Source organism: Brachyhypopomus gauderio, chromosome 16 (genome assembly GCF_052324685.1).
Source record: "Brachyhypopomus gauderio isolate BG-103 chromosome 16, BGAUD_0.2, whole genome shotgun sequence".
Classification (NCBI taxonomy): Eukaryota; Metazoa; Chordata; class Actinopteri; order Gymnotiformes; family Hypopomidae; genus Brachyhypopomus; species Brachyhypopomus gauderio.
Window position 1 is genome coordinate 2,458,916 of NC_135226.1, and position 26,931 is coordinate 2,485,846.

The following is a 26,931-nucleotide window of genomic DNA, read 5'->3' on the forward strand; positions in this document are numbered from 1 at the left end:
ATGAGTGGTGATGTTTGGGTGACGAGTGGTGATGTTTGGGTGACGAGTGGTGATGTTTGGGTGACGAGTGGTGATGTTTGGGTGACGAGTGGTGATGTTTGGGTGATGAGTGGGTGATGGTATGGGGATGGGTGCCCAGAAGGGAAAAAATTTAAGCCACTTTTCTGCACTCTCTTCAAACATGCTGGGCAGTGCAGATAGCAGTGTGGCCTGCAGGAAGTGATGATGCAGCTGGTCTGTGGTGAGAAGGTGTCGGCAGACTGGTAAGTCATTTTCCACGACCAGTGAGTAGGGAGAGATGGGCAGGCGGCTGCTACAGAGAAGTGATTACTTGGACATTTGGAATGACACACAGTCTTGCAGAGTCTTTGATGTGATTGTCCTGCCCTGCGCTCATACGCTGACTCTGCACTGTTTGTCTATTGACAGAGAATCACAAATCAATGGGAGAAAGGGAGAGAGAGAGAGAGAGAGAGAGAGAGAGAGAGAGAGAGAGAGAGAGAGAGAGAGAGGGAAGGGGGGAGGGGGTTGAGAGGTGAGAGAAACACAGAGAGGGATAGGGGAGTAGAAAGAGAAGAGAAACAGATGATAAGGAAATATAGAGGAAGGGGGAAACAGAGAGCGGATGAGGAAATAGAGAGAGGAGAGAAACGGAGAGAGAATGAAAGTCACGCAGTGGCTGAGCCAGACAAATCCTCCCATGTGTCTGGAAGTGTTCGCACACGCCTCTGCAATAGCCACTTCCTGCCGCACACACATGCCTGATCCTTTACATTTACTCATAAGTCAGTGTTTACTTTTTTTTCGGTGCCATGTTTACTTCCATAAGAAGGAAGGCGGGGATCTGTTGGCGCACATTCAGCTAAATGTGCTCATTAATTCAGGACGCAGACTCCATCCTCCACCGCAGCCTCCGTCCAAACACCCGTCACCGACGGAGCCGCATCTCCTAGCAGCACACGGGCGGAGTGACGTAAGGCGGGCGCGTGTAATATGATTGTTATTAATGGACATGCCAACGGAGGGGAGTGAAACCCTGCGTGTCTCTCCATCATCACGCATGCTGCCCTGCCTGTGCTGCCTTATACCATTTCATACGGCCAGTTTGAGGCTGATATCAGCCCGGTGTCTGGGATCAGTGCCTTTACTGCATCTGCAGAGGCAGCTTGGCTGTAGTTGCAGGGCCCTGACCAGGCGAGTCACGCTCTTACTTTGTTGTTGTTTGGGAGAGGAAGGGAACTGTGGGAAGGCCTCTGGTGTGTAAACAGCACTGCCAGTGATCGGTCTCAGCTCACTGAAGCGGCCGTCGTTTGGATTCAGTATTAATGACGCCGTGAACCAGCTGGCTCCTCCCCACCTTCTGCCCGTTAATGGAAAGTTAAAGTTCTCTCAAACGCTGTGGGCTCTGCAGCTAGACTCTCTGTACAGCTAGAAGTAATATGAGTGTAAAGGTCCCATTTAATTTCACACTACGTTATAGTTTTTACATTTTAGAGCAATACTTAAGATGTCAGTACTATGCAGTAAAACACAAATGTGCTAATACTTCTGAGAATATCTCAGGATGTTTTTACTAAAGCCTTTCACTAATGTTTAGTTTAGGTATAAATCACAAAGTGATGTCTAACACACAGCATCAGCTGGTCACCATTTTAAAACATTAGACCGTGTGAAATATTAATTAACCATTATTTATCTACAGCTGTTATGATCCAGGACGCTCAGAGGTAGTAGTCAGAATGTCTTACTTTCTTTGTGTGTAATCCTACACACATCTATGCACAACAGTGATATTTAAGAAAACTGCAATTAAATAAGTTGGGTTTGACCGTTGTCACGACCAGACAGATGAGCAGACACTTGCAGAATGATAACAGGATTTATTTTAACAGAAGCTTACCCACGACAGGGTCGGGAAACCGTACAGAACGAAGAATAAATCCTGGAAAAGAACCGATCACCAAACTGAGGACTGACAATTACGGATCCAAAAAACCACAGCGATAAGCACCCGGAATACAGCGACGCATGCATGAAAACAAATACGGAGCAATGAGTTCCTACTTGTTCCCACTATTTATAGGGAGGGGGACAGGTGCTTCCCATCAGTGCAATTGTTGGTCTGAACGCTGGGGGTCACATGAGCCCCCGCGGTATTCTGGGTACCGGAGTTCCGTTCGTCCGGTGTGGCAGGCACAGATATAACCGGACAGGTCGGTATCACGGGCCTGACAGTATCCCCCTCCAAAAGAACCGGGGGAGGACCAGAGCGAGGACGACCACGGCGACGGCCACCCACCGCACTGGAACTGGGGCCCGCCCTACCAGTGGAGGACCGGGAACCACATGGACTGGGAGATGGAGATGCTCGTCTGTCAGGACCGGAGCCAGACAGGAACTGCCTCGGACGCCCCCTGGGCCTCGGAGCAGGCTTAGAAGGGTGACGACCATGAAAATCTGCAATCATACCGGGGTCCAGGACATCTTTAGCGGGAACCCAACTCCGCTCCTCAGGACCATAGCCTTCCCAGTCAATGAGATACTGGAGGATTCCCCCCCGTCTCCGTGAGTCCAACACCTCCCGCACAGCGTATACGGGAGACCCCTCCATCTCCACGGCAGTGGGCGGAACGTCACTGGGCAGCCCCTCATCCAATGGGCCAGGAATCACAGGCTTAAGGAGAGACGCATGGAAAGAATTAGAAATGTGAAAATTCACGGGCAGCGCTAAACGAAATGTAACCTCATTAATTTTGTCGGTTATGGGAAACGGACCGATAAATTTGGGTTGGAGCTTCCTGCAACCCTCCTCAAACCTGAGGTCCCTAGTAGAGAGCCAAACCCGATCTCCTGGACGAAATGAGGGTGCATCGGCCCTATGCCTGTCCGCCTGTTCCTTATAACGAGACAAGGCTTCCGAGATATGACGATGCGTCTCCTCCCAAACCGCTCTACTACGCGTCATCCAATCTTCCACCACAGGGACCCTGGACGTCACGGCTGTCCAGGGAGCCAAGGGCGGTTGGTAACCGAGCATACACTGAAAGGGACTGATCTTTGAGGTGGAATTAATCAGTGAATTTTGTGCTATTTCTGCCCAAACGAGAAACTGAGACCAGTCATGAGGGTTGTTATGACAAAACAAACGAAGGAATTTGCCCAATTCCTGATTGGCTCGCTCACACTGGCCATTGCTTTGGGGATGATACCCAGACGTAAGACTAATATTCATGCCGATATGTTCACAGAACGCTTTCCAGACATGAGAAGTGAACTGGGGACCCCTATCAGAAAGGACATCCTCCGGAATGCCAAAATGACGGAATATGTGACTATATAACGCCTTGGCTGTGTCGAAGGCTGAGGGAAGAGACGGGAAAGGAATATATTTAACACCTCGTGAAAACCTGTCAATGATAGTGAGGATAGTGGTGTTGCCCTCCGAGGTCGGCAAGTCTGTAACAAAATCAATAGCTATATGTGACCATGGACGCTCTGGTATGGGCAGGGGCATAAGTTTCCCTGCTGGTAATGTCTTCGGGGTTTTACATTGGGCACACACTGAGCACGAAGCCACGAACCTATGTACATCCCTCCTTACAGTCTCCCACCAATACCGAGCTGTAATAAGCTGCGCTGTACGTGTCTCACCTGGATGCCCTGCAGAAAGCGAAGAGTGAGCCCAAGTAATTAATCTATCTCTGAATTCAGCTGGTACGTAAGTCCTCCCTTCCGGACAACCTGCAGGCCTAATTCGGCCTCTATTAGCCTCTGCAAGCTGTTCATCCAATTCCCAATGAATGGCAGATACAAATACAGACGACGGTAGAATAGTCTTGGGTTCTTGCTCCTGACCTTCATACACCTCTCCCTGATACATGCGCGACAAAGCATCAGCTTTGATGTTACGGCTTCCCGGACGAAAAGTCATAGTAAACTGGAATCTGGAAAAAAACAAAGACCACCTCGCCTGCCGGGCATTCAGGCGCTTGGCCGTACGAAGATATTCTAGGTTCCGGTGATCTGTAAGTACAGTAAAAGGGTGGAGAGCTCCCTCGAGCCAATGCCTCCACTCTTCCAGCGCCAGCTTAACTGCCAGAAGTTCCCTATCCCCGATACCATAATTGCGCTCAGCAGGCGACAGCTTATGCGAATAGAAAGCTACAGGGTGTAATTTAGGAGAGTTCCCACTTCGCTGGGAAAGGACTGCTCCGACCCCAGACTCTGAGGCATCCACCTCCACCACAAACGGAGAGGCCGGGTCAGGGTGCTTCAATATCGGGGCAGTAGTAAAGGCCTCCTTTAAAGCGTCAAAAGCTGACTGCGCATGCCCAGACCAACTAAGCCTTCTCGGACCCCCTCGTAATAGGGCGGTGAGCGGAGAGGCTATGGCACTATAGTTTCTAATAAACCGTCTGTAAAAATTTGCAAAACCAAGAAATCGTTGCAGATCCTTCACAGACTTAGGAGCAGGCCAATCTGCAACTGCTTGAACCTTGTGATCGTTCATAACCACCCCAGACGAACTGATAATGTACCCCAGAAAAGATACTGTGCTTAAATGAAATTCACATTTTTCAGCTTTGACGTACAGATCGTTGTCAAGAAGTCTACGGAGCACCTGCCGTACTTGGGAAATGTGCGTTGGCAAATCTGGAGAATAAATCAAAATGTCATCTATAAAGACGATCACAAACTTCCCGAGCATATCACGAAATACGTCGTTAACAAAAGACTGGAAAACAGACGGTGCGTTCGACAAACCATAACTCATCACTCGGTATTCATAGTGTCCTCTTGTGGTAATAAAAGCAGTTTTCCACTCGTCCCCTGGTCTGATACGTATCAAATTATATGCACTCCTGAGGTCGAGTTTGGTAAAATACCGTGCTCCCCTAAGTTGCTCTAATGCTACGGGAATGAGCGGTAGCGGATACGCGAACTTCTTGGTGGCATTATTTAGTACCCGATAATCGATACATGGTCGCAACCCACCGTCCTTTTTCTTTATAAAAAAAAATCCGGAAGCGACCGGGGATTGGGACGGGCGAATAAAGCCCTGCGCAAGGGCCTCCTCAATGTAATTCCCCATAGCCTTCTCCTCCTCCTGCGTCAGAGGATAAACACGGGATTTGGGTAGCGGAACGCCATCTATAAGCTCGATCGCGCAATCATAAGGTCGGTGTGGAGGCAACTTAGTGGCGTGGATCTTACTGAATACTTCACCGAGATCCGCGTATTCTGCTGGAATAACGGTATGTTCAGGGGATTGAGGACTTTCAACTGACGTAGCGTGAACACTTACCGATGCGTTCTTTAAACATTGTGACCGACAAAAGGGAGACCAAGACAAAATGTCACGCTCAGTCCAAGAAATAACTGGGTTATGTTTCTCTAGCCACGGCAAGCCCAAAATAATAGAAAAATCCGAAGCCGGGAGCACCAACATGGGTAGGTGCTCAAAATGCAGAAAACTTGTCTGCAGTCCAACTGGTACGGTAACGTAAGATATGGGTTCATTTCCAACCGGCAACCCATCCAATGCGCGGACTTGAAACGATTTGGGCAGGGACTCCACTTCAATGCCAAGGTGGTCCGTGATCCGTTGGCTGATGAAGTTCCCCTCAGACCCAGAATCAATCAGGGCTGAAACGACAAGCGAGGCAGAATGGCCGTAAACCACCACAGGAATACAGAACGACTTGGAAACCAATCCATTTGTGTGAATACTCACCACACTAGCGCGTGGAGCGGGCTCCACGCGCTGTCCAGAGGTAGGTGCTGGATTACGCATGGGACGCCTTCCACAGTCACGCCTAACATGACCCGCTCCTCCACAGTATAAGCATAGCCCCTCGTGTAGACGACGCAGACGTTCTTCAGGCGGCAAGCGGCCGGAATCGCACTGCATAGGTTCAACTGATGGGCTGACTCGGGGAGGAGGAGTGGCAGCATATTCCGGATGAGCTGAGGACAGTGGTACAGACCCACGGCGCTCATGGGTTAGAGTTCGGCGAGTCACCCTTGACCGCCGGCAGAGCAGCTGGTCTAAGCGGATTGTCATAGCAATAAGTTGATCTAAGGTGGATTCATCATCTCGACAAGCAAGTTCAGTAAGAATCTCAGGATTCAGACCATTACGGTAGACGTTTTTAAGGGCCGGCTCATTCCATCCGCTCCCAGCTGCGATGGTACGAAATTCGAGAGCGTAGGCAGCTGCGGTACGGGAACCTTGCTTGAGCCTTAGTAACAGCTCACCCTCCGACATTCCACAGTTAGTAAACTCAAAAACCCGGCGAAAGGTTGACAAGAATTCAGCGTATGACTTTGTATGCAAATCCTCCCAAACCGCTGTAGCCCAATCCAACGCCTTGCCGGACAAGCGGGACACCACGAAGGCGATCTTAGACCGATCTGAACTAGGTTGAGTGCTCTCGAAATAAACGGAGCACTGGAGCAAAAAACCCTTACATTTATCTGGATCTCCCTCAAATATCTCGGGCTTACTCACTGGGTAATAGTCCATGCCCGTCTCCGCAGGCGGTGCCAGACCGCGAACAGACAGGTGGGCAAGATTTTCACTTAGTTGAGCCAGTTGTTCCTGCTGGGTGCTTTGTTGATGTATAAGTTCGGAAACGGACTGTGACACTTCTTGTATAAGTTGTTGATGGTGGCCCAGCAACTGTCCCTGGCTAGCCAGGGCAGTAGTTACAGGCTCTGACTCTGCTGTCTGCATAGTGAAAGGCTCCGTATTTCTGTCACGACCAGACAGATGAGCAGACACTTGCAGAATGATAACAGGATTTATTTTAACAGAAGCTTACCCACGACAGGGTCGGGAAACCGTACAGAACGAAGAATAAATCCTGGAAAAGAACCGATCACCAAACTGAGGACTGACAATTACGGATCCAAAAAACCACAGCGATAAGCACCCGGAATACAGCGACGCATGCATGAAAACAAATACGGAGCAATGAGTTCCTACTTGTTCCCACTATTTATAGGGAGGGGGACAGGTGCTTCCCATCAGTGCAATTGTTGGTCTGAACGCTGGGGGTCACATGAGCCCCCGCGGTATTCTGGGTACCGGAGTTCCGTTCGTCCGGTGTGGCAGGCACAGATATAACCGGACAGGTCGGTATCACGGGCCTGACAACCGTGAGCTTACTACAAGCCTATAGCTACGATGGACAGAGAATGCAGTACATGTTTCCTTGAGCATCTCCATGCTTGAGAAAATTCAGAAATTTCCTTTACTTTGCAAATATTTGTTGACAGCAATTCACACAGGATTAAAACAAACTGGTGTTATTTCATAGTTGGCAACATATATCTACTGACTCTGGGACATCCCAGTGGGTTTGTACATCACTAAGCACAGAGGAACGTGGGTAATAATCCCACACCTCACTGTGTTACTAACCCCATCCATGTAGTGCTTCATGAAAGGTGTGTGTCAAATGTTTGGATTGGTAATATGGAATAATTTAAATGAAGTGTTTTGATGGGTCATTTAAGCAGGTAGGTCCTGTGTGAAGAGTGTGTGTTGTCCTTAGCTGGGGCTGCATACCTCTGTCTATGCTGGTTTTGTCTTTGGTGAACAGAACATATTCCTGTAGGTGGCCGGTCACACAAATCAAGATTGATTTGGGTATTTCAGAATGAGTACAGCTATGCATTTGAATTAAGTAACACTAGAATAAATCACCTGGTTGGACTAGTAACACTAGAATAAATCACCTGGTTGGACTAGTAACACTAGTCATGTGTGTTTTTTCTGTGGTGATCCATCATATGAGCTCCTCCCCCTCAGTCTGAACACTGCTGTTTGTCGTCACTGCTTTTGTCTACCATGTGAAACATCAGGACAACTTCTGCTAGGGTTCACTCATTCATCTGGGCGTCTATTCTAGATCATTTCCATGTGTTTCTTGCTGTGGGGACAGGACTTATAGGTGTGGGTACTGGGATGAGCGGAACTCGGGTGCTGTATTCATATGGGAGATCCAACAAAACACTTTAATACAACTGTTCTAACTCAAATGTTACCTCTTAGCAATGGATGTTAATCATTAAAATATTTTAATTATCTTATATTGTACTCACCACCTATTAATGTAGAAACTTTAATTTATATGGAGCACCTGTATCTTCATCAGCACTTATGTTCATCAGCACTTATCTTCTGCCCACAGAGCCATTGTTGGTTGGATATCCCAGAATCACACTGACATGTCAGACTTTCTACTTCCACACTTTATGTAAAACGAGACCTATGGAGCCTATGGAGCCATTTGTTGCATTTGTTGAAAAGTTCCATTAAAAATAAATGCAAGTTAAGTGTTTCTGACAAAGGTGATGGTGGTGTCATTTTATATTAACTAGTGGTCACTGCAGGAGTCTTTAATTAATATTGCATTAGTATATAATACTGCATTTCAGTGACTGTACCTGTTCTCTGTACTTGTACTCTGGTACTCTGTACCTGTACTCTGGTACTCTGTACTCTGTACTTGTACTTGTACTCTGGTACTCTGTACCTGTACTCTGTACTCTGTACTTGTACTCTGGTACTCTGTACCTGTACTCTGGTACTCTGTACCTGTACCTGTACTGTGTACTCTGTACGTGTACTCTGGTACTCTGTATCTGTACTCTGTACGTGTACTTGTACTCTGGTACTCTGTACCTGTACTCTGTACGTGTACTTGTACTCTGGTACTCTGTGACAAAAAAGCTGAATCTAAAAAAGCTGAATCTAATCTAACCTATTAAGATCTGGTAAGATCAGACTGCAGCCGGTGTGTAGAGACAAGCAAAAACACATTTGAAGAAACAGCAAAAACACAATTCAAGAGAGTATTCAATGGAATTGCTGTGTAAATGACAGACTCACTGAAAGCTTCACTGTCTCTCCTGGTTAAGCAGCAGTGCATTAAATCAGCATGGCTGAACTTCCCTCTGAATGTTCAGTGGTGAAGCTGACCCAGACATCTCTCTTTCCCTTGCAGTCCTACACCTGTTTGGCTTGAACTGGCACCTGCAGCCCCTGCAGAGGCAACTGTTCACGCAGGCAGAAGATCGCAGCAGCGGGGCAGAACTCCCCACCGACCTGCCCCCCCTCAGCAACACAGGACTGCAGCTCCCCGACCGCACCGCCAAAGATGATGGTATGTGCAAATACTCTGAGACAATGGGAACGTTTGCTTTCAAAAAATAAAATACAGAATCTTTTCAGAAAAAAGTAACTTTGAAATCAGCTCCTGATAACCTGGTAATAGTTTCTGGTCAGTCCTTTAGTCAGTTACCATGGAGATACTGCGATATTGATTTAATCTTGTGTTCGTAAATTTTTGCGTCCAGGTCAAAGATTCATTAATTCAGGACAGTAATGGAATCTTTGTTCCTGATAAAAAAATCTCAAAGCCTTCCAAAAACTAAAACATACCACAAACCACAAAAACCAAAGAAATACTTCAACTAGCAAACTTCTCCTCACAGAACTTTCTTCACAGCTGAACTGTCATACGGGTTATGAACTAATGGCTTTCCTTGGGCCTGAATTCAGCAGTGCTTTAAAAAAAAATCCAACTCATTTCTTTCCAGATTTCCACTGACAGCTCATCACTGGCCCGAGTTCTAACGTCTTCGTTCTGATATTTGGAAGTCTTAGGCAGATGCAGGATTATTGCCCTCCTGCTACATGCTGTGCCGGGCCTTGGTTGCTCACTGCCAGATCTGCATTGTAATCCAATGAAAGATGTGTGAGAAGTGGCAGGGTGTTATTTATCCCTGGACTAGGCAATGGTTCTGCCATAGGGAGTGGTGTCCGGGGGCCCAAGGAGGATTAGAACTGTGTCCCATCCAAAGAAAGCATCGCCTTCCTCTCATCTCCCAAACTAGAGCTGGGCTTTGTTGGCAGAGGAAGAAAGCGTACACTAAACCCTGTGGCAGTGCCAGTGAGTGGCACAGTAGGGAAAGTTTGCCCTCCGCGCTTGAAATGAAACCACGCGCATTCAAGTTCTTTGATTTGCCTCAGGCCTTCAAATGAAGGTGACATATCAGAGCTACTACTCACACAGCACTCCCATTTCATTTGTTAAACAACAGGGAGGACCTGTCTGTCTGTCAGTCTGTCTGTGAGGGACCTGTCTCAGTCTGACTGTCTGTGAGGGACCTGTCTGTCCGTGAGGGACCTGTCTGTCTGTGAGGGACCTGTCTGTCTGTGAGGGACCTGTCTGTGAGGGACCTGTCTCAGTCTGACTGTGAGGGACCTGTCTGTCCTAAGGTTGGCTGTCATAAGTTTGCCGTGTCTGCCGTAAGCGTAGTCCAAATCGGGTCTCCCGTTCAAATCTGACAGCAACAAACATCACCAGTTGAGCCAGTCCTCTAGAACATGCGATGTTCTGATTAACCTCACTGCCACCGTGAGCTTCACATACAATCTAACTGTTTATTGAATGCTGTTGTTGGGATGTGTTGCAGAAACATTTACCATATCAGGTATCAGAGATGTGCTGGGTGTGTAATGGTTTCCTTGGGACTGTACTTTCAAGACGATCAAACTGGATCTGAGCGCTGGGCTGTCAGGGTGTTACGGTCGGACGTGTTATTGGGTCTGATGTGCTGGCGCATTATCCACAGGCAGTAAATTGGAAGGCGGGAGAGCGTGCCTTGTCTCTCCAGATCTAACACAGTGCAGATGATGGACCCCTTTGAGGAGCTGCCATCTGCCATAGCGGACGAGGCTGCCCATGGCGGTGCCTGTGTAAATGTCCTCAGGGTTCTGTTTGCAGGGATGTCTATTTGGCAACATTGAGAACAGGGCCAGCACATGTTACTGATTCCGTGAAGTCGAGTGAAGAATGCTCTGGTGCAAGCAGACAGTCTTCTTCTCACACTCGCCTCTCCTCAGACTCTCCTCAGACTCTCCTCAGATTCTCCTCAGACTCTCCTCAGACTCTCCTCAGACTCTCCTCAGACTCTCCTCAGATTCTCCTCAGACTCTCCTCAGACTCTCCTCAGACTCTCCTCAGATTCTCCTCAGACTCTCCTCAGACTCTCCTCAGATTCTCCTCAGATTCTCCTCAGACTCTCCTCAGACTCTCCTCAGACTCTCCTCAGACTCTCCTCTCCTCAGAATGAATTACATAAGCAAAAGGCGGCTACCAGCCCCAACGTCACACATATACTCTCTAACACAGGCAGAGCGGATGGCCTGTACCCAGACGACAGCGTCATAGAGATGGGTGAGGTGGACATCGGCCGTAAGGTCACACAGCAGATCCCACCAGGAATCTTCTGGAGGTCGCAGATCTTCATCGACCACCCGATGTATCTGAAATTCAATGTGTCCCTAAGTAAAGATGCCCTGGTGGGGATCTACGGGAGGAGAGGTATTCCACCCTCCCACACACAGGTGGGTTGTGCCAATACACACGTGAACATGTGGCCTCCATCTGAGGTGCTTTTTATAACACAATGCTGAGTTTGTTCTACATTTAAATGCTTTAGATGGTTTTCTGTTTGTGAGCCTGCAAATCACTGGTGTTTATTGTTAAATGGTCCTTGTTTATTTTATGTATTTAAAAAATAAATAGGCTGTTGAAAGGTTCTACCTGCTTGTTAAGATTGCAATAATAACAACAATACATTAGTCTGATATGGTGCTTTTCAATAACTGAGAGTCGAAACTAAATACAGAGCTAGAAAAAACATAAGGGGAATAGAAAACAAACCATAGAAATAGACTAACTGAACTGAGGAGAGACAGACAGGGCGGTGTGAGTGCAGTAGAGAAACAGAGGAGTGGTGGGACGGATTAAAGGGATGTAGATAATCTGGCGGGGTGTGGAATCCCGGGGTGCAAACCTCACCAAAAGAGTGGAGCTTAGAAGATGGGCCACACTTACTGAGGAGGACGTAAGAGCACAGGTGGGTGTGTGGAGGTGGAGGAGAAGGCAGGTGGGTGTGTGGAGGAGAAAGCAGGTGGAGGAGAAAACAGGTGGATGTGTGGAGTTGGAGGAGAGCAGAGAGGTATGAGGGTACTGGGTTGTTATGTGTGCTAACAAATGATCGTGAACACTGAATGAAGCGTTTTATTTTGTGGTGTAAGCTATTATCCACACGCAAAGATACAGTGGAAAAATTGAGTGATCCATATGAACCTCACACACTGATGTCACAGTCTCAGTCCTGACATCACCTCACACACTGATGTCACAGTCTCAGTCCTGACATCACCTCACACACTGATGTCACAGTCTCAGTCCTGACATCACCTCACACACTGATGTCACAGTCTCAGTCCTGACATCACCTCACACACTGATGTGACAGTCTCAGTCCTGACATCACCTCACGCACTGATGTGACAGTCTCAGTCCTGACATCACCTCACGCACTGATGTCACAGTCTCAGTCCTGACATCACCTCACGCACTGATGTCACAGTCTCAGTCCTGACATCACCTCACACACTGATGTGACAGTCTCAGTCCTGACCTCACCTCACACACTGATGTCACAGTCTCAGTCCTGACCTCACCTCAAACACTGATGTCACAATCTCAGTCTTGACATCACTTCACAGCTTACATTCATTTCTAAGCAAAGATACTAATTCATGTGGAATCATATAACTCTTGTAAATCTTGCTTTTGTGATGATCAGTTTAGGGCCTTTTTTTAAGTAAACAACATGTCTCACTGTATCTCTGCGCTGTCTCCACTGTATCTCTGCTCTGTCTCCGCTCTGTCTCCAGTTTGACTTTGTGGAGCTGTTGGATGGCAGGCGTCTGTTGGCTCAGGGCTTTCCAGGTTTGGAGGGCCCGCCAGCTCTGATCCAGCCACGGAGTCTACTACCCCAGACCAGCCATGCCACAGGCTTCATCCAGTACATGGACTCTGGCATCTGGCACTTGGCCGTCTACAATGATGGAAAAGACACAGAGCAGGTGTCTTTCCTCACCACAGCTGCCGGTGAGTGGCACGGACCCTGGAGATCTAACCCTACGAGCAGGACAGCTGTATTAGGAAGGGTTGTGCTCTTAACGTGACCAGCACCATTGTCCTACATAGGAGACGGGACATCTGATTTCATGCCAGCATACCCAAGTTCACTCCCGCATGCATATGCAATAGTATATGGGGTGGTGTGGAGATTGTAGGGGCTGTTGGGGAAAAGTAGACTTTACCTCAGTTATTAATCAGTCTCATAATTATTAAACCAGTCTCATATTCAAATAAAATCTGAATCATAATCATTAATTCTCAACTAAAGAAAGCAAATAAAAAATATATCTGAAGGATTTAAATAACTAATTTAAATATCTGATTTAATTAACTGGTTTCTTTGGAGATTTTGGCAACAACCTAAATAGGCACTGATAACGTAGGCAGCATTCTAACCAACAGCTCTCCTCGTAAGGCTGATTATTGATACGCTCCCAATGTATGATCGGTGTTTATTTACCTCAGTTTCTAGCGTCACCTCGACGATTCAGCACGATGGATTCTCCTCTTCCCGTTTTTATCGCAATTTTAATTGTCATGTTAGATAAGATACTTGTTGTGCTAAGATATTTGTTAGTGAGCTGGCTATCCACAACAGTAGTTTAAGGCTTCAAACTCCCACAGGGAAATTCAGTTATTGCAGTAGGCAACGCTACAGAGAGTCAAGGTGCAGAATCTAAACACAATAGCATTAAGTCTAAAAATGTAACAAATTACACAATGTATAAATAAGTAAATCAATGTGGTAAATTTAATGAAAAATGAATAATGAAATGTTTTTAGAGATATATATTTTTAGAGATAAAGAAGACTTTCTTAAGTGCTTAAGCTTAAGTGACATCCCATTCCTAATACATAGGGTTCAATATGACGTTGGTCCACCCTTTGTAGCTAGAACAGCTTCAACTCTTCTGGGAAGGCTTCTGGGAAGGTTTAGGAGTGTGTTTATGGGGATTTTTGACCATTCTTCCAGAAGCACATTTGTGAGGTCACATACTGATTTTGGGCGAGAAGGCCTGGCTCTCAGTCTCCGCTCTAATTCATCTCAAGGTGTTCTATCGGGTTGAGGTCAGGACAGCCATTGTATGGGTTTTTGGAAGTGATAACAGGTAAGTGATAACAGGTAATTAGCAGTGTGGGTATGATAATGCGGTGTGGATATTATAATGCAGTGTGGAAATAATGCAGTGTGGATATTATAATGCAGTGTGGATACGATAAGGCAGTGTGGAGATAATGTAGTGTGCAGATAATTCAGTGTGGATATTATAGTGCAGTGTGGAGATAATGCAGTGTGGATATAATGCAATGTGGATATTATACTGCAGTGTGGAGATTATTATGCAGTGTGGAGGTGTAGAGATAATGAAGTGTTGATGGCAATAGCAGCAGTGATTATTTAGCATACATTTAATTGAATGATGTTGTCTGCATTCCTGTTCAGCAATATTAGTGTATCTGACCTAGTTAATGAATGTGGCTGGTTCAGTCTACGCAGTTCAATCATACAGCATCATAGAGGCTAAATTTGAGCTCCACACACTCACTCATACTGCAATTAAATTAATGCTTCCATTTAAATCTTGGCCCAGCAAATCACAGTCAAGTGGTTCATCTTACACATAACATGACAGTACTGAACTCACACCCTGTCCACTCAACAAGACAGTACTGAACTCACGCCCTGTCCACTCAGTGAGCTTCAGAGCGTAGAGCTTAAACTCCAGAGTCACTGAGTGGTTTTCAGAATTAACATATGTTCAAATTTACTGTTTCAAGCGAATGTCCTGCCTTTCATAATGTTAACTGTCATTAAACCCACTTAATAACTGTATTTATATTAATATATTTTATAATAACTGTAGTTTTAATAACCATTAGAATCATTCATTCTGCTCACAATCACAGTCTTTCGTGTGATGCAGTGATTGCGATCTTAAGCTCCACCCCTTCACAGCCGTCCTTGCAAAGGAACAGCGCATTGCTTATTAAACCCTGACACTGATGATGGCTCCACCCAGGAGCCTGCTCTTCCTGCTCTTCCTGCTCTTCCTGCTCTTCCTGCTCTTCCTGCTCATCCTGCTCATCCTGCTCATCCTGCTCTTCCTGCTCATCCTGCTCTTCCTGCTCATCCTGCTCTTCCTGCTCTTCCTGCTCATCCTGCTCTTCCTGCTCTTCCTGCTCATCCTGCTCTTCCTGCTCTTCCTGCTCTTCCTGCTCTTCCTGCTCATCCTGCTCTTCCTGCTCATCCTGCTCATCCTGCTCATCCTGCTCTTCCTGCTCATCCTGCTCATCCTGCTCATCCTGTCCATCCTGTCCATCCTGCTCATCCTGCCCATCCTGCTCATCCTGCTCATCCTGCTCATCCTGTCCATACTGTCCATCCTGCTCATCCTGCTCATCCTGCTCATCCTGTCCATACTGTCCATCCTGCTCATCCTGCTCATCCTGCTCTTCCTGCTCATCCTGCTCTTTCTGCTCATCCTGCTCTTCCTGCTCATCCTGCTCATCCTGCTCTTCCTGCTCATCCTGCTCTTCCTGCTCTTCCTGCTCTTCCTGCTCATCCTGCTCTTCCTGCTCTTCCTGCTCTTCCTGCTCATCCTGCTCTTCCTGCTCTTCCTGCTCATCCTGCTCATCCTGCTCATCCTGCTCTTCCTGCTCTTCCTGCTCATCCTGCTCATCCTGCTCATCCTGCTCTTCCTGCTCTTCCTGCTCTTCCTGCTCATCCTGTCCATCCTGCTCTTCCTGCTCTTCCTGCTCATCCTGCTCATCCTGCTCATCCTGCTCTTCCTGCTCATCCTGCTCATCCTGCTCATCCTGCTCTTCCTGCTCATCCTGCTCATCCTGCTCATCCTGTCCATCCTGTCCATCCTGCTCATCCTGCCCATCCTGCTCATCCTGCTCATCCTGCTCATCCTGTCCATACTGTCCATCCTGCTCATCCTGCTCATCCTGCTCATCCTGTCCATACTGTCCATCCTGCTCATCCTGCTCTTCCTGCTCATCCTGCTCATCCTGCTCATCCTGCTCTTCCTGCTCTTCCTGCTCATCCTGCTCATCCTGCTTTTTCCTGCTCTTCCTGCTCATCCTGCTCATCCTGTCCATCCTGCTCTTCCTGCTCTTCCTGCTCATCCTGCTCTTCCTGCTCATCCTGCTCATCCTGCTCATCCTGCTCATCCTGCTCTTCCTGCTCTTCCTGCTCTTCCTGCTCATCCTGCTCTTCCTGCTCATCCTGTCCATACTGTCCATCCTGCTCATCCTGCTCATCCTGTCCATACTGTCCATCCTGCTCATCCTGCTCATCCTGCTCTTCCTGCTCATCCTGCTCTTTCTGCTCATCCTGCTCATCCTGCTCTTCCTGCTCATCCTGCTCTTCCTGCTCATCCTGCTCATCCTGTCCATACTGTCCATCCTGCTCATCCTGCTCATCCTGTCCATACTGTCCATCCTGTCCATCCTGCTCATCCTGCTCATCCTGCTCTTCCTGCTCATCCTGCTCATCCTGCTCATCCTGCTCTTCCTGCTCTTCCTGTCCATCCTGTCCATCCTGCTCATCCTGCTCTTCCTGCTCTTCCTGCTCATCCTGTCCATCCTGCTCATCCTGCTCATCCTGCTCTTCCTGCTCTTCCTGCTCTTCCTGCTCATCCTGCTCATCCTGCTCTTCCTGCCCCTTACTGCCCCTTCCTGCCCCTTGCTGCCCCTTACTGCCCCTTACTGCCCCTTACTATCCCCTCTACCCCTGCTGCTGCCTGTTCCACGTGTTTCAGTGAGGCTTGTTTGCCAGTTTTGGTGACTCATTTGCATATAGCTAATTTGCATACAACATATTTGTTTGCAGCTTGACTGGTCAGACTGAAAGTGTCTGATTTCCTCCTGTGTCTCCGCCTCCTTCCCCAGCCTCACTGTGTCCAGCCTGCATGTGTATGTGAGCCAAGAGAAAACCAGGCTACTCCTCTTTGTTGCTGGAGCAGCGACTGGCCGCTTTGTCCTCTTTTATGTTTGCTAAAAGTGTCGTTGGTTAGCACGAGTGTTGGATAGGTGGAAGCGGGTGGGGGTGGGTGATGGAGGGAAGGTGTAGAGGTGTGAGCCAGCCCGAGGTGTCGTCTTTCATGGACACGGCAGCTGGGGGCTGTTCTCACATGCTCTTTAATTAAAAGCTTCTGGAGCACAGCCCATCTGTGACAGGCGAGTGGGGGGTCAGACAGGAGGGGAGGGTGGAGGGGGCGGGGTCAGCCAAGAGAGGAGGGTGGAGGGGGCGGGGTCAGCCAGCCTGGGGATGGATGAGAAAGAGTCCCCACAGCCGGCAGACATCTGAACTGACGCCGTTCCACTGGGGGAATGGTGGGATTCCTCCACGCTGGGGAATCTGATACACAGACTGGGGATGAAAGGTGGGGGTGTGTGGGTGGTTGTGTAGGGTGTTGGGGGTGTGTGGGTGGTAGTGTACGGTGTGGGGGTGTGTGGGTGGTTGTGTAGGGTGTGGGGGTGTGTGGGTGGTTGTGTAGGGTGTTGGGGGTGTGTGGGTGGGTGTGTAGGGTGTTGGGGGTGTGTGGGTGGTTGTATAGAGTGTTGGGGGTGTGTGGGTGGTTGTATAGAGTGTTGGGGGTGTGTGGGTGGTTGTGTAGGGTGTTGGGGGTGTGTGGGTGGTTGTATAGAGTGTTGGGGGTGTGTGGGTGGTTGTGTAGGGTGTTGGGGGTGTGTGGGTGGTTGTAGGGTGTTGGGGTGTGTGGGTGGTTGTATAGAGTGTTGGGGGTGTGTGGGTGGTTGTGTAGGGTTTTGGGGGTGTGTGGGTGGTTGTGTAGGGTGGTGAGGGTGTGTGGGTGGTTGTAGGGTGTTGGGGTGTGTGGGTGGTTGTATAGAGTGTTGGGGGTGTGTGGGTGGTTGTGTAGGGTGTTGGGGGTGTGTGGGTGGTTGTGTAGGGAGTGGGGGGTGTGTGGGTGGTTGTGTAGGGTGTGGGGGTGTGTGGGTGGTTGTGTAAGGTGTTGGGGGTGTGTGGGTGGTTGTGTAGGGTGTTGGGGGTGTGTGGGTGGTTGTGTAAGGTGTTGGGGGTGTGTGGGTGGTTGTGTAGGGTGTGGGGGTGTGTGGGTGGTTGTGTAGAGTGTTGGGGGTGTGTGGGTGGTTGTGTAGGGTGGTGGGTGGGGTCAGGGAGTGAGGTGAGGCAGTCAGAGATTAAAAATGGCTTTCAAAGAAAGAGCGAGAGAGAGAGGGGGGAGAGCGAGAGAGATAAAAATGATAAAATGGGTCAGCGGTGCGATGTCCTTCAGAAGGAAAGATGCTGTCTGTTTTTAGCACAGCACATGATCCTCAGGCACTAAAAGATTAAAAGGTTTCAGCAGCATTTTACATTTATTAATTTAGCAGCCACTCCTGTCCGCAGTGACTTAGAAGTCATAGAGGCAGCAGACAGGACAATGCTACATTATAGTACATTGTAGTACCTTATAGTACCGGCTATTTATGTGTCACTGTTCAGTAGCCAATAGTACAGTGGATTAGCATTTCTATGTGATGGAACAGACAGAAATACACATAAATGAGCATGAAATATTAATGAACATCACAGGCTAACTGAAGCAGCTCACACTTCCACACGTCTGTTTCACAAACATTTATATCTGGGCACATCTGCAGTCATCCATCAGGATAACTGAAAAAGCCCATTCCTCTCTCTTTCTCTCTCTCTCTCTCTCTCTCCCCCTCTCTCCCTCTCCCTCTCGCCATCCCAATCCCTCTCTCTCTCCATCCCAGTCTCTCTCACTCTCTCCCTCGCTCTTCATCCTGATCTCTCTCTCACACTCTCTCTCTCTCTCTCTCTCCCGTGCATGCGTGTGTATGAGTGATTGTGTGTGTATGTATGCACATGCATTTGTGAGGCCAGAACTGCAGATATGTCTCTTGACCAGGCTGGCCAGGTTTGTTACAGGATTACTGGAGCTGATGTACATACTGTGTTACTCACACTTCTGTGATCCAACACTTGCACATATTATCTCCTGATTGTGATCCAGCACTTGTCCTGATATGTCTTGGTTGTTTGACAGTTCATTCATTTTTGCATTACTTTCGAATTTGTTCAACCTAGAGTGATAAACCACAGGAATAAACCACAGCAGACATCAGTCATCAGTTATAGATACCAGACATCAAAGATCAGAGGATACAATTATGATTGTGTGTGTGGAGGCACAGTGATCTGGAGTGTGTGTGTGTGTGTGTGTGTGTGTGTGTGTGTGTGTGTGTGTGTGTGTGTGTGTGTGTGTGTGTGTGTGTGTGTGTGTGTGTGTGTAATTATAGATTAGGGTTAGTACACTGAGAAGTATGTGTAGAACTGGTGAAAGAATAATGACTGTACAACAAGGCTTCTGTTGCAAGTGAGAATAAAAGATTGAGACTAAAATATTGAGACTTAATGCATGAACTGATCAGTCCCGCCTCCTGGGCTGGAGCAATTATAGGTCCCGCCTCCTGGGCTGGAGCAATTATAGGTCCCGCCTCCTGGGCTATAGCAATTATAGGTCCCGCCTCCCTGGAACAAGTGTAATTGACTTTTTTAATCACATTTGATAATAAAGACATGTTTTATTATCGAATAAAAAGCACTGTGCCATGATGTGTATCAGAGAATGAGAGGAGAACAATTAGAAGGAGATTGAGAAGAGGAGGATGAACCTCCATCTGTGAGCACCACCCGTCCTCACTGTCCTCAGCTACAGAAAATAATCCACTTTGCCGGATATTAAATATGAAAAAGAAACGTTACTGATGGATGTTGTGAACACTCTTCATGGCCAGTGCTGTGTGTCTTGTAGACTCGATTGACGACTGTCCCAGTAACTGTTTTGGAAACGGAGACTGCAATGCTGGGACCTGCCGATGCTTCTTGGGCTTTCGAGGACCAGACTGTGGCAGGGGTAAGAGAAGGAACCCCCCCCCCCCCTCCTTCTCTCTCTCTCTCCCTGTATCTCTCACTCACTGTATCCATCAATCTACATGTCTCTCTCTCCCTCTACCTGTCTCCCTGTCTTCCCTCTCTTTTTATTTTTTTTATGTTTGTTAACAATCAGATGAGATTGTTTTGTTATAGGTAGTATAGAATATAGTTTTAAATCATAATGGTTAACCTCAGATTAATAGATTTGTCAAACAAACCCCTTTGCCAACACCAGCTGTACAAATGTTCACTACTGTATGATATTGTTTTTAAAAAGCATGCCAGAAAGATCTTACTCAAATGAATGTGTGCTTGTGTGTGTATACATATACGATTTTGTATGTGCCTATATACACTGGTGTGTGTATACATATACCTGTGTGTGTGTGTGTGTGTGTGTGTGTGTGTGTGTGTGTGTGTGTGTGTGTGTGTGTGTGTGTGTGTGTGTGTGTGTGTGTGTGTGTTTCCCCCACAGCCTCCTGCCCAGTTCTTTGCAGTGGGAACGGTCAGTACCTGAAGGGACGCTGTATGTGCCACAGTGGCTGGAAGGGGCCGGAGTGTGACGTCCCCACCAGCCAGTGCACAGACGTCACCTGTAGCGCTCACGGCACGTGCATTGTGGGAACCTGCATATGTAACCCAGGATACAAGGGAGAGCACTGTGAAGAAGGTATGTCTGAAATACTGATCCCCACAGCCTTCCCCTAAACCCTAAACCCTATCCCCTAATCTAGCCTCTAACCAAGGACTCTTTAGATCAGTATCCAATCAGGAAGCTATTTCAGCAGAGCAGAGCTATCAGAGTGCCTCATTCATCAGCACATATAAACATTGGCCATAAATGTCAGAGTACATCCTTCCTTCTGTTCACTCGCTGGCTTGTAGGAGACTCGCTTCACACGACATGTGGCTCTTCTGCTGCTTCTGATTTAACATTACAAACACATCCAGCATGTGTGTGATGCTGCTGGTGGGGGATGGGCAGGAGAGATTATCTATGGCTGCATTAACCAGAGTTTCATTCTGATACTGCGGCTTTTGTTTAAAGCGGTAAAAGTAAAACCTCTTCTAGAATATCCCAGACACCATGACTTTAAAACTCAAACCTAACACTGGTCTTCCTCTGGCGGGATGCAGATGCTTCTTTGGTTTGAATTCTTTTGCATTATGGAAGATTTGCTGGGGTTCATAGCATTCCATTAAGCCTGACTAAACAATCGCTTTTGTTGCGTGAAATTCAATAAGTGGATTTTTGCACAGGAGCAAAGCGTGACTTTAATCTGTTAATGGTCTCACTGGCCCAGCAGAGAGGCCCAGACCAATGGACCAGGAGATAAGATTCAGCTGGTCATTGTGTTTGTCAGCTCTTGAAGGCTCTCATTTCAAGATGAAAAATGGGCCGGCCGATTTTGATGAATGGGGGTTCTGACACCTCTGCTCCCCCTCACATATTCTATTTTGGGTCGCACCGGCGACAGGCGGAGGGAGAGAATGGGGCCACTGGCCCTTTAAGACTTCTACCTTTCTTCCCTGCGACCTTCAGGCTGTGATGATTAATTGCTAGGAGAGCAGCTCTGGTCAGTTATCCTGTGATCTCTAGCCATCTGTGCAGAGGCCAGAGCTGGTGTGCCGTGTGCCCAGTGGGGTCCAGCTGAAGGGGGTACACTTGCCCTTCGGCCCTCTGGGTCCCATAACCCTTCACTGCACATCCTCCATCTGGGAGCTCTCAACTGTGGTTGTTGTTATTATTATTGTTTTCTAATTGCGTATTTTCTTCCTCTCGTTAATGGGGACCACATTTGCCAGCTATCCTGAGGTCCCCGTTTTCATTAAACAACCATTAGCCATCATTAACACGGGGTCATTGTTAGTCATCATTAGTATGGAACCGAACAGAGTTTCTATTTTTTCTGTTTTTATGCTAGAGGTTGATTGATGGAAGGATGAGCTCTGGAGTGGTGAGATATGGATGAATAAAGGGCAGCGGTGTGGGTCGAGTTAGAGGCGGGGGGGGGGGGGGTGGGGGGGGGTTGTAGAGGCTGCTGGGATAATGTTTGGACCAGTTTAGAAGCAGTGGGTGGGGTTAGGGCAGTGGTTCCCAAACTTTTTCTGCCATGCCCCCCCCCCCCATATTGACACATGTGCACATGTTTTACTTCCAAGCTCCACGCTCCCCCCCCGCAATAGCTCCGCGCCCCCCACTTCGGGAACCACTGGGTTAGGGTCAGTCAAGTCGAGTGTGTGTATATTAGCAAGCGAGTGTGTAAGCAGGTGCACAGTCACCTCACATTATCCCAGAAGTCTCTACAGCCTTAGAGAGAGAGAGAGAGAGAGAGAGAGAGAGAGAGAGAGAGAGACAGTAAGAGAAAGAGAGATACAGAGTAAGAGGGAGAGAGAGTATTTGAATTCTGCACAGACGTCCTGCAGGTGAACAGTAGAGTTTCTAATCTGTCCAGCAGAGATTAACTAGACAGATTTCCTTCTGGATTTTGAGAAAAGTGGTACAAATTCTGGTACCACCGCGACCAATCAGATCCTGACTCCTTTCACCACAAAGCCTTCATCAGCAATAAAAAACCCAAATGACCCACTACTACTAGCCAAGAAGAACAGTGGGCAGTCATGGCCTGGCTGTTAGGGAACTGGTCTTGTGACCGGAGGGTTGCAGGTTCGATTCCCAGACCTGAGGCCATGACTGAGGTGCCCCTGAGCAAGGCCCTTAACCCTCAATTGCTCACTTGTATAAAAATGTAAGTCGCTCTGGATAAGGGTGTCTGCCAAATGCCATAAATGTAACTGTAAATGTAAGAACAACCTGGAGATTGGGTCAAAACAACCCTCCACACTGAGAACAACCATCTCCACCCTCCACACTGAGATTAACCATCTCCACCCTCCACACTGAGATTAACCATCTCAACCCTCCACACTGAGATTAACCATCTCCACCCTCCACACTGAGATTAACCATCTCAACCCTCCACACTGAACAGAACAACAAAGCAAATCTCACCTGTATTGGAAAAATGTAACATCACACCAGAACTACAACCAGCAACAACCCTTATTTTACTACACACCAGCCCCTATTCACTATAATTAAAATATGTCACTACACACCAGCCCCTATTCACTATAATTATATATGTCACTACACACCAGCCCCTATTCACTATAATTAAAATATGTCACTACACACCAGCCCCTATTCACTATAATTAAAATATGTCACTACACACCAGCCCCTATTCACTATAATTAAAATATGTCACTACACACCAGCCCCTATTCACTATAATTATATATGTCACTACACACCAGCCCCTATTCACTATAATTAAAATATGTCACTACACACCAGCCCCTATTCACTATAATTAAAATATGTCACTACACACCAGCCCCTATTCACTATAATTAAAATATGTCACTACACACCAGCCCCTATTCACTATAATTAAAATATGTCACTACACACCAGCCCCTATTCACTATAATTAAAATATGTCACTACACACCAGCCCCTATTCACTAATAATTAAAATATGTCACTACATTAACAGCCCTGATTTAACTACAATAGCAATAACTACAATTATTTAACTCCTTGTCACTACAATAATAGCTCTATTCCCCTCCACTCCTCTATTCCTCTCTTTTCCCCTCTATTCCACCTAGAATGGTGTTTCAGGTTTCTTCCTTCTCCTTCTGTTTTGCCAAAGGTTCTGTTGCTTCAGTGGGTTGTGCGGGGCAGTTCAGGGTTGTAGGCAGGGCTTAATTTGTAAATCAAACGTTGCCGGAACGCATTGTAACCTGAGCGAGGGGGGGTGTGGCGTTGGCGAACGTAATTTGTTGAGCGGGGGGGGTCGGGTCGGGTGGCGTTGGCGAACGTAAAATGGACACAGATTGAGTGTTATATCGCCGGTGGTTGGCGCCAGAGCTAGCGAACTAGTAACTCACGCAATGCGTGAGAGTTGGCAACCCAGCGGACAACATTAAATGTTACCGGAACGCGCGCTTCAAAATTAAACAGTTCTCGGATCCTGTTCCGGCAGGATCCGGCTCAAATTAAGCCCTGGTTGTAGGGTTCAGGGTTCAGGGTTGTAGCCCACTCTGTGAGACGCCTGTGCTGGTGTGTGCTACTCTGGTTTTTGTGTCTGTTTTGCAGTGGACTGTCTGGACCCCACCTGTTCGGGGCGAGGTGTGTGTGTTCGTGGAGAGTGCCACTGCTTCGTGGGCTGGGGGGGCCCTGGCTGCGAGAGTCCTCGGGCCTCCTGTATGGACCAGTGCTCAGGCCACGGAGCCTTTCTGGCAGACACAGGCACCTGCAGCTGTGACCCCAACTGGACAGGACAGGACTGTTCCACAGGTCAGTGCTGCCCAGCAGGACAGTGCTGGTGGTATGGCCTACCCCCCCACCTCCTATATCTCCTCTGCCTCCTCTATCTCCTTTGCCTTCTCTATCTCCTCTGCATCTTGTAAAACCTATACACTATACCTCACACTATAATACCTCACAATACCTCACACTATAATACCTCACACAATATTGCCTCACAATACATCACACAATATTGCCTCACAGTACATCACACAATAATACCTTACAATACATCACACAATATTGCCTCACAATACATCACACTATAATACCTCACAATACCTCACACTATAATACTTCACACTATAATACCTCACAATATATTACCTTACACTATAACAACTCACAATACCTCACACAATATTGCCTCACAATACATCACACAATATTGCCTCACAATACATCACACTATAATACCTCACTATAATACTTCACACTATAACACCTCACAATACCTCACACAATATTGCCTCACAATACATCAAACAATAATACCTCACACTATATTACCTCACAAAGCTTCATACTATAATCCCTCACAATAGCCCACATTATAATACCTCACAATACCTCACATTATAATGCCTCACATTTAATGCTCTTTCTCTCCATCTCCCTCTCTCCTTCCTTCTCTCTCTCCCTCCCTCTTCCCTCTCATTCTGCCTCTCTCTCTCTTTCACTGCTGGGACTACCTCCCTGGATTCAAGTAACATCCCTCATTATATGTGTAAAGTTGCAGTCTGAATCTCACTACAGTAACTACCACATGACACTGTAGTAGCAACAGCAAACAGCAACAACCCTTATTTTACTACACAACAGCCCCGATTTACTGTTTTGTAAGTCTCTATGTCACTACATTACCAGCCCCTATTTACAATAACATCTCCATGTCACCACAATAACACCCCTTATTTAACTACAATAACACTCCCTGTCACTACAATATTAGCTCTATCCCCCTCTACTCTCCCTCTATCCCCCTCTACTCTCCACTATCCCCCTCTACTCTCCCTCTATCCCCCTCTACTCTCCACTATCCCCCTCTACTCTCCTCTATCCCCCTCTACTCTCCTCTATCCCCCTCTACTCTCCTCTATCCCCCTCTACTCTCCACTATCCCCCTCTACTCTCCTCTATCCCCCTCTACTCTCCACTATCCCCCTCTACTCTCCACTATCCCCCTCTACTCTCCTCTATCCCCCTCTACTCTCCTCTATTCCCTCTACTCTCCACTATCCCCCTCTACTCTCCTCTATCCCCCTCTACTCTCCTCTATTCCCTCTACTCTCCTCTATCCCCCTCTACTCTCCACTATCCCCCTCTACTCTCCACTATCCCCCTCTACTCTCCTCTATTCCCTCTACTCTCCACTCTCCCCCTCTACTCTCCACTATCCCCCTCTACTCTCCTCTATCCCCCTCTACTCTCCACTATCCCCCTCTACTCTCCTCTATTCCCTCTACTCTCCACTATCCCCCTCTACTCTCCACTATCCCCCTCTACTCTCCTCTATCCCCCTCTACTCTCCTCTATCCCCCTCTACTCTCCTCTATCCCCCTCTACTCTCATCTATCCCCCTCTACTCTCCTCTATCCCCCTCTACTCTCCACTATCCCCCTCTACTCTCCTCTATCCCCCTCTACTCTCCTCTATCCCCCTCTACTCTCCTCTATCCCCCTCTACTCTCCTCTATCCCCCTCTACTCTCCTCTATCCCCCTCTACTCTCCTCTATCCCCCTCTACTCTCCACTATCCCCCTCTACTCTCCTCTATCCCCCTCTACTCTCCACTATCCCCCTCTACTCTCCTCTATCCCCCTCTACTCTCCTCTATCCCCCTCTACTCTCATCTATCCCCCTCTACTCTCCTCTATCCCCCTCTACTCTCCTCTATTCCCTCTACTCTCCTCTATTCCCTCTACTCTCCACTATCCCCCTCTACTCTCCACTATCCCCCTCTACTCTCCTCTATCCCCCTCTACTCTCCACTATCCCCCTCTACTCTCCTCTATCCCCCTCTACTCTCCTCTATTCCCTCTACTCTCCTCTATCCCCCTCTACTCTCCCTCTATCCCCCTCTACTCTCCTCTATCCCCTCTACTCTCTTCTATCCCCCTCTACTCTCCTCTATCCCCCTCTACTCTCCTCTATCCCCCTCTACTCTCCCTCTATCCCCCTCTACTCTCCTCTATCCCCCTCTACTCTCCCTCTATCCCCCTCTACTCTCCTCTATCCCCTCTACTCTCCTCTATCCCCCTCTACTCTCCACTATCCCCCTCTACTCTCCTCTATCCCCCTCTACTCTCCCTCTATCCCCCTCTACTCTCCCTCTATCCCCCTCTACTCTCCTCTATCCCCCTCTACTCTCCTCTATCCCCTCTACTCTCTTCTATCCCCCTCTACTCTCCTCTATCCCCCTCTACTCTCCCTCTATCCCCCTCTACTCTCCTCTATCCCCCTCTACTCTCCTCTATTCCCTCTACTCTCCACTATCCCCCTCTACTCTCCCTCTATCCCCCTCTACTCTCCTCTATCCCCCTCTACTCTCCCTCTATCCCCCTCTACTCTCCTCTATCCCCCTCTACTCTCCTCTATCCCCCT

At 47.8% G+C, this 26,931-nt stretch overlaps 1 protein-coding gene across 10 annotated transcripts in view; it reads left to right on the top strand.

Moving 5' to 3' along the window:
• Positions 1–26,931, top strand: part of tenm4 (teneurin transmembrane protein 4) — a 218,687-nt gene that overhangs the window by 88,293 nt on the left and 103,463 nt on the right. For all 10 annotated transcript variants that reach the window (XM_076975784.1, XM_076975783.1, XM_076975786.1 and 7 more), the window contains 6 exons: positions 9,015–9,173; positions 11,208–11,422; positions 12,767–12,983; positions 19,826–19,927; positions 20,423–20,617; positions 24,116–24,316. In XM_076975784.1, the coding sequence (XP_076831899.1) occupies positions 9,015–9,173; positions 11,208–11,422; positions 12,767–12,983; positions 19,826–19,927; positions 20,423–20,617; positions 24,116–24,316 (1,089 nt within the window). The remainder of the gene's footprint in view (positions 1–9,014; positions 9,174–11,207; positions 11,423–12,766; positions 12,984–19,825; positions 19,928–20,422; positions 20,618–24,115; positions 24,317–26,931) is intronic.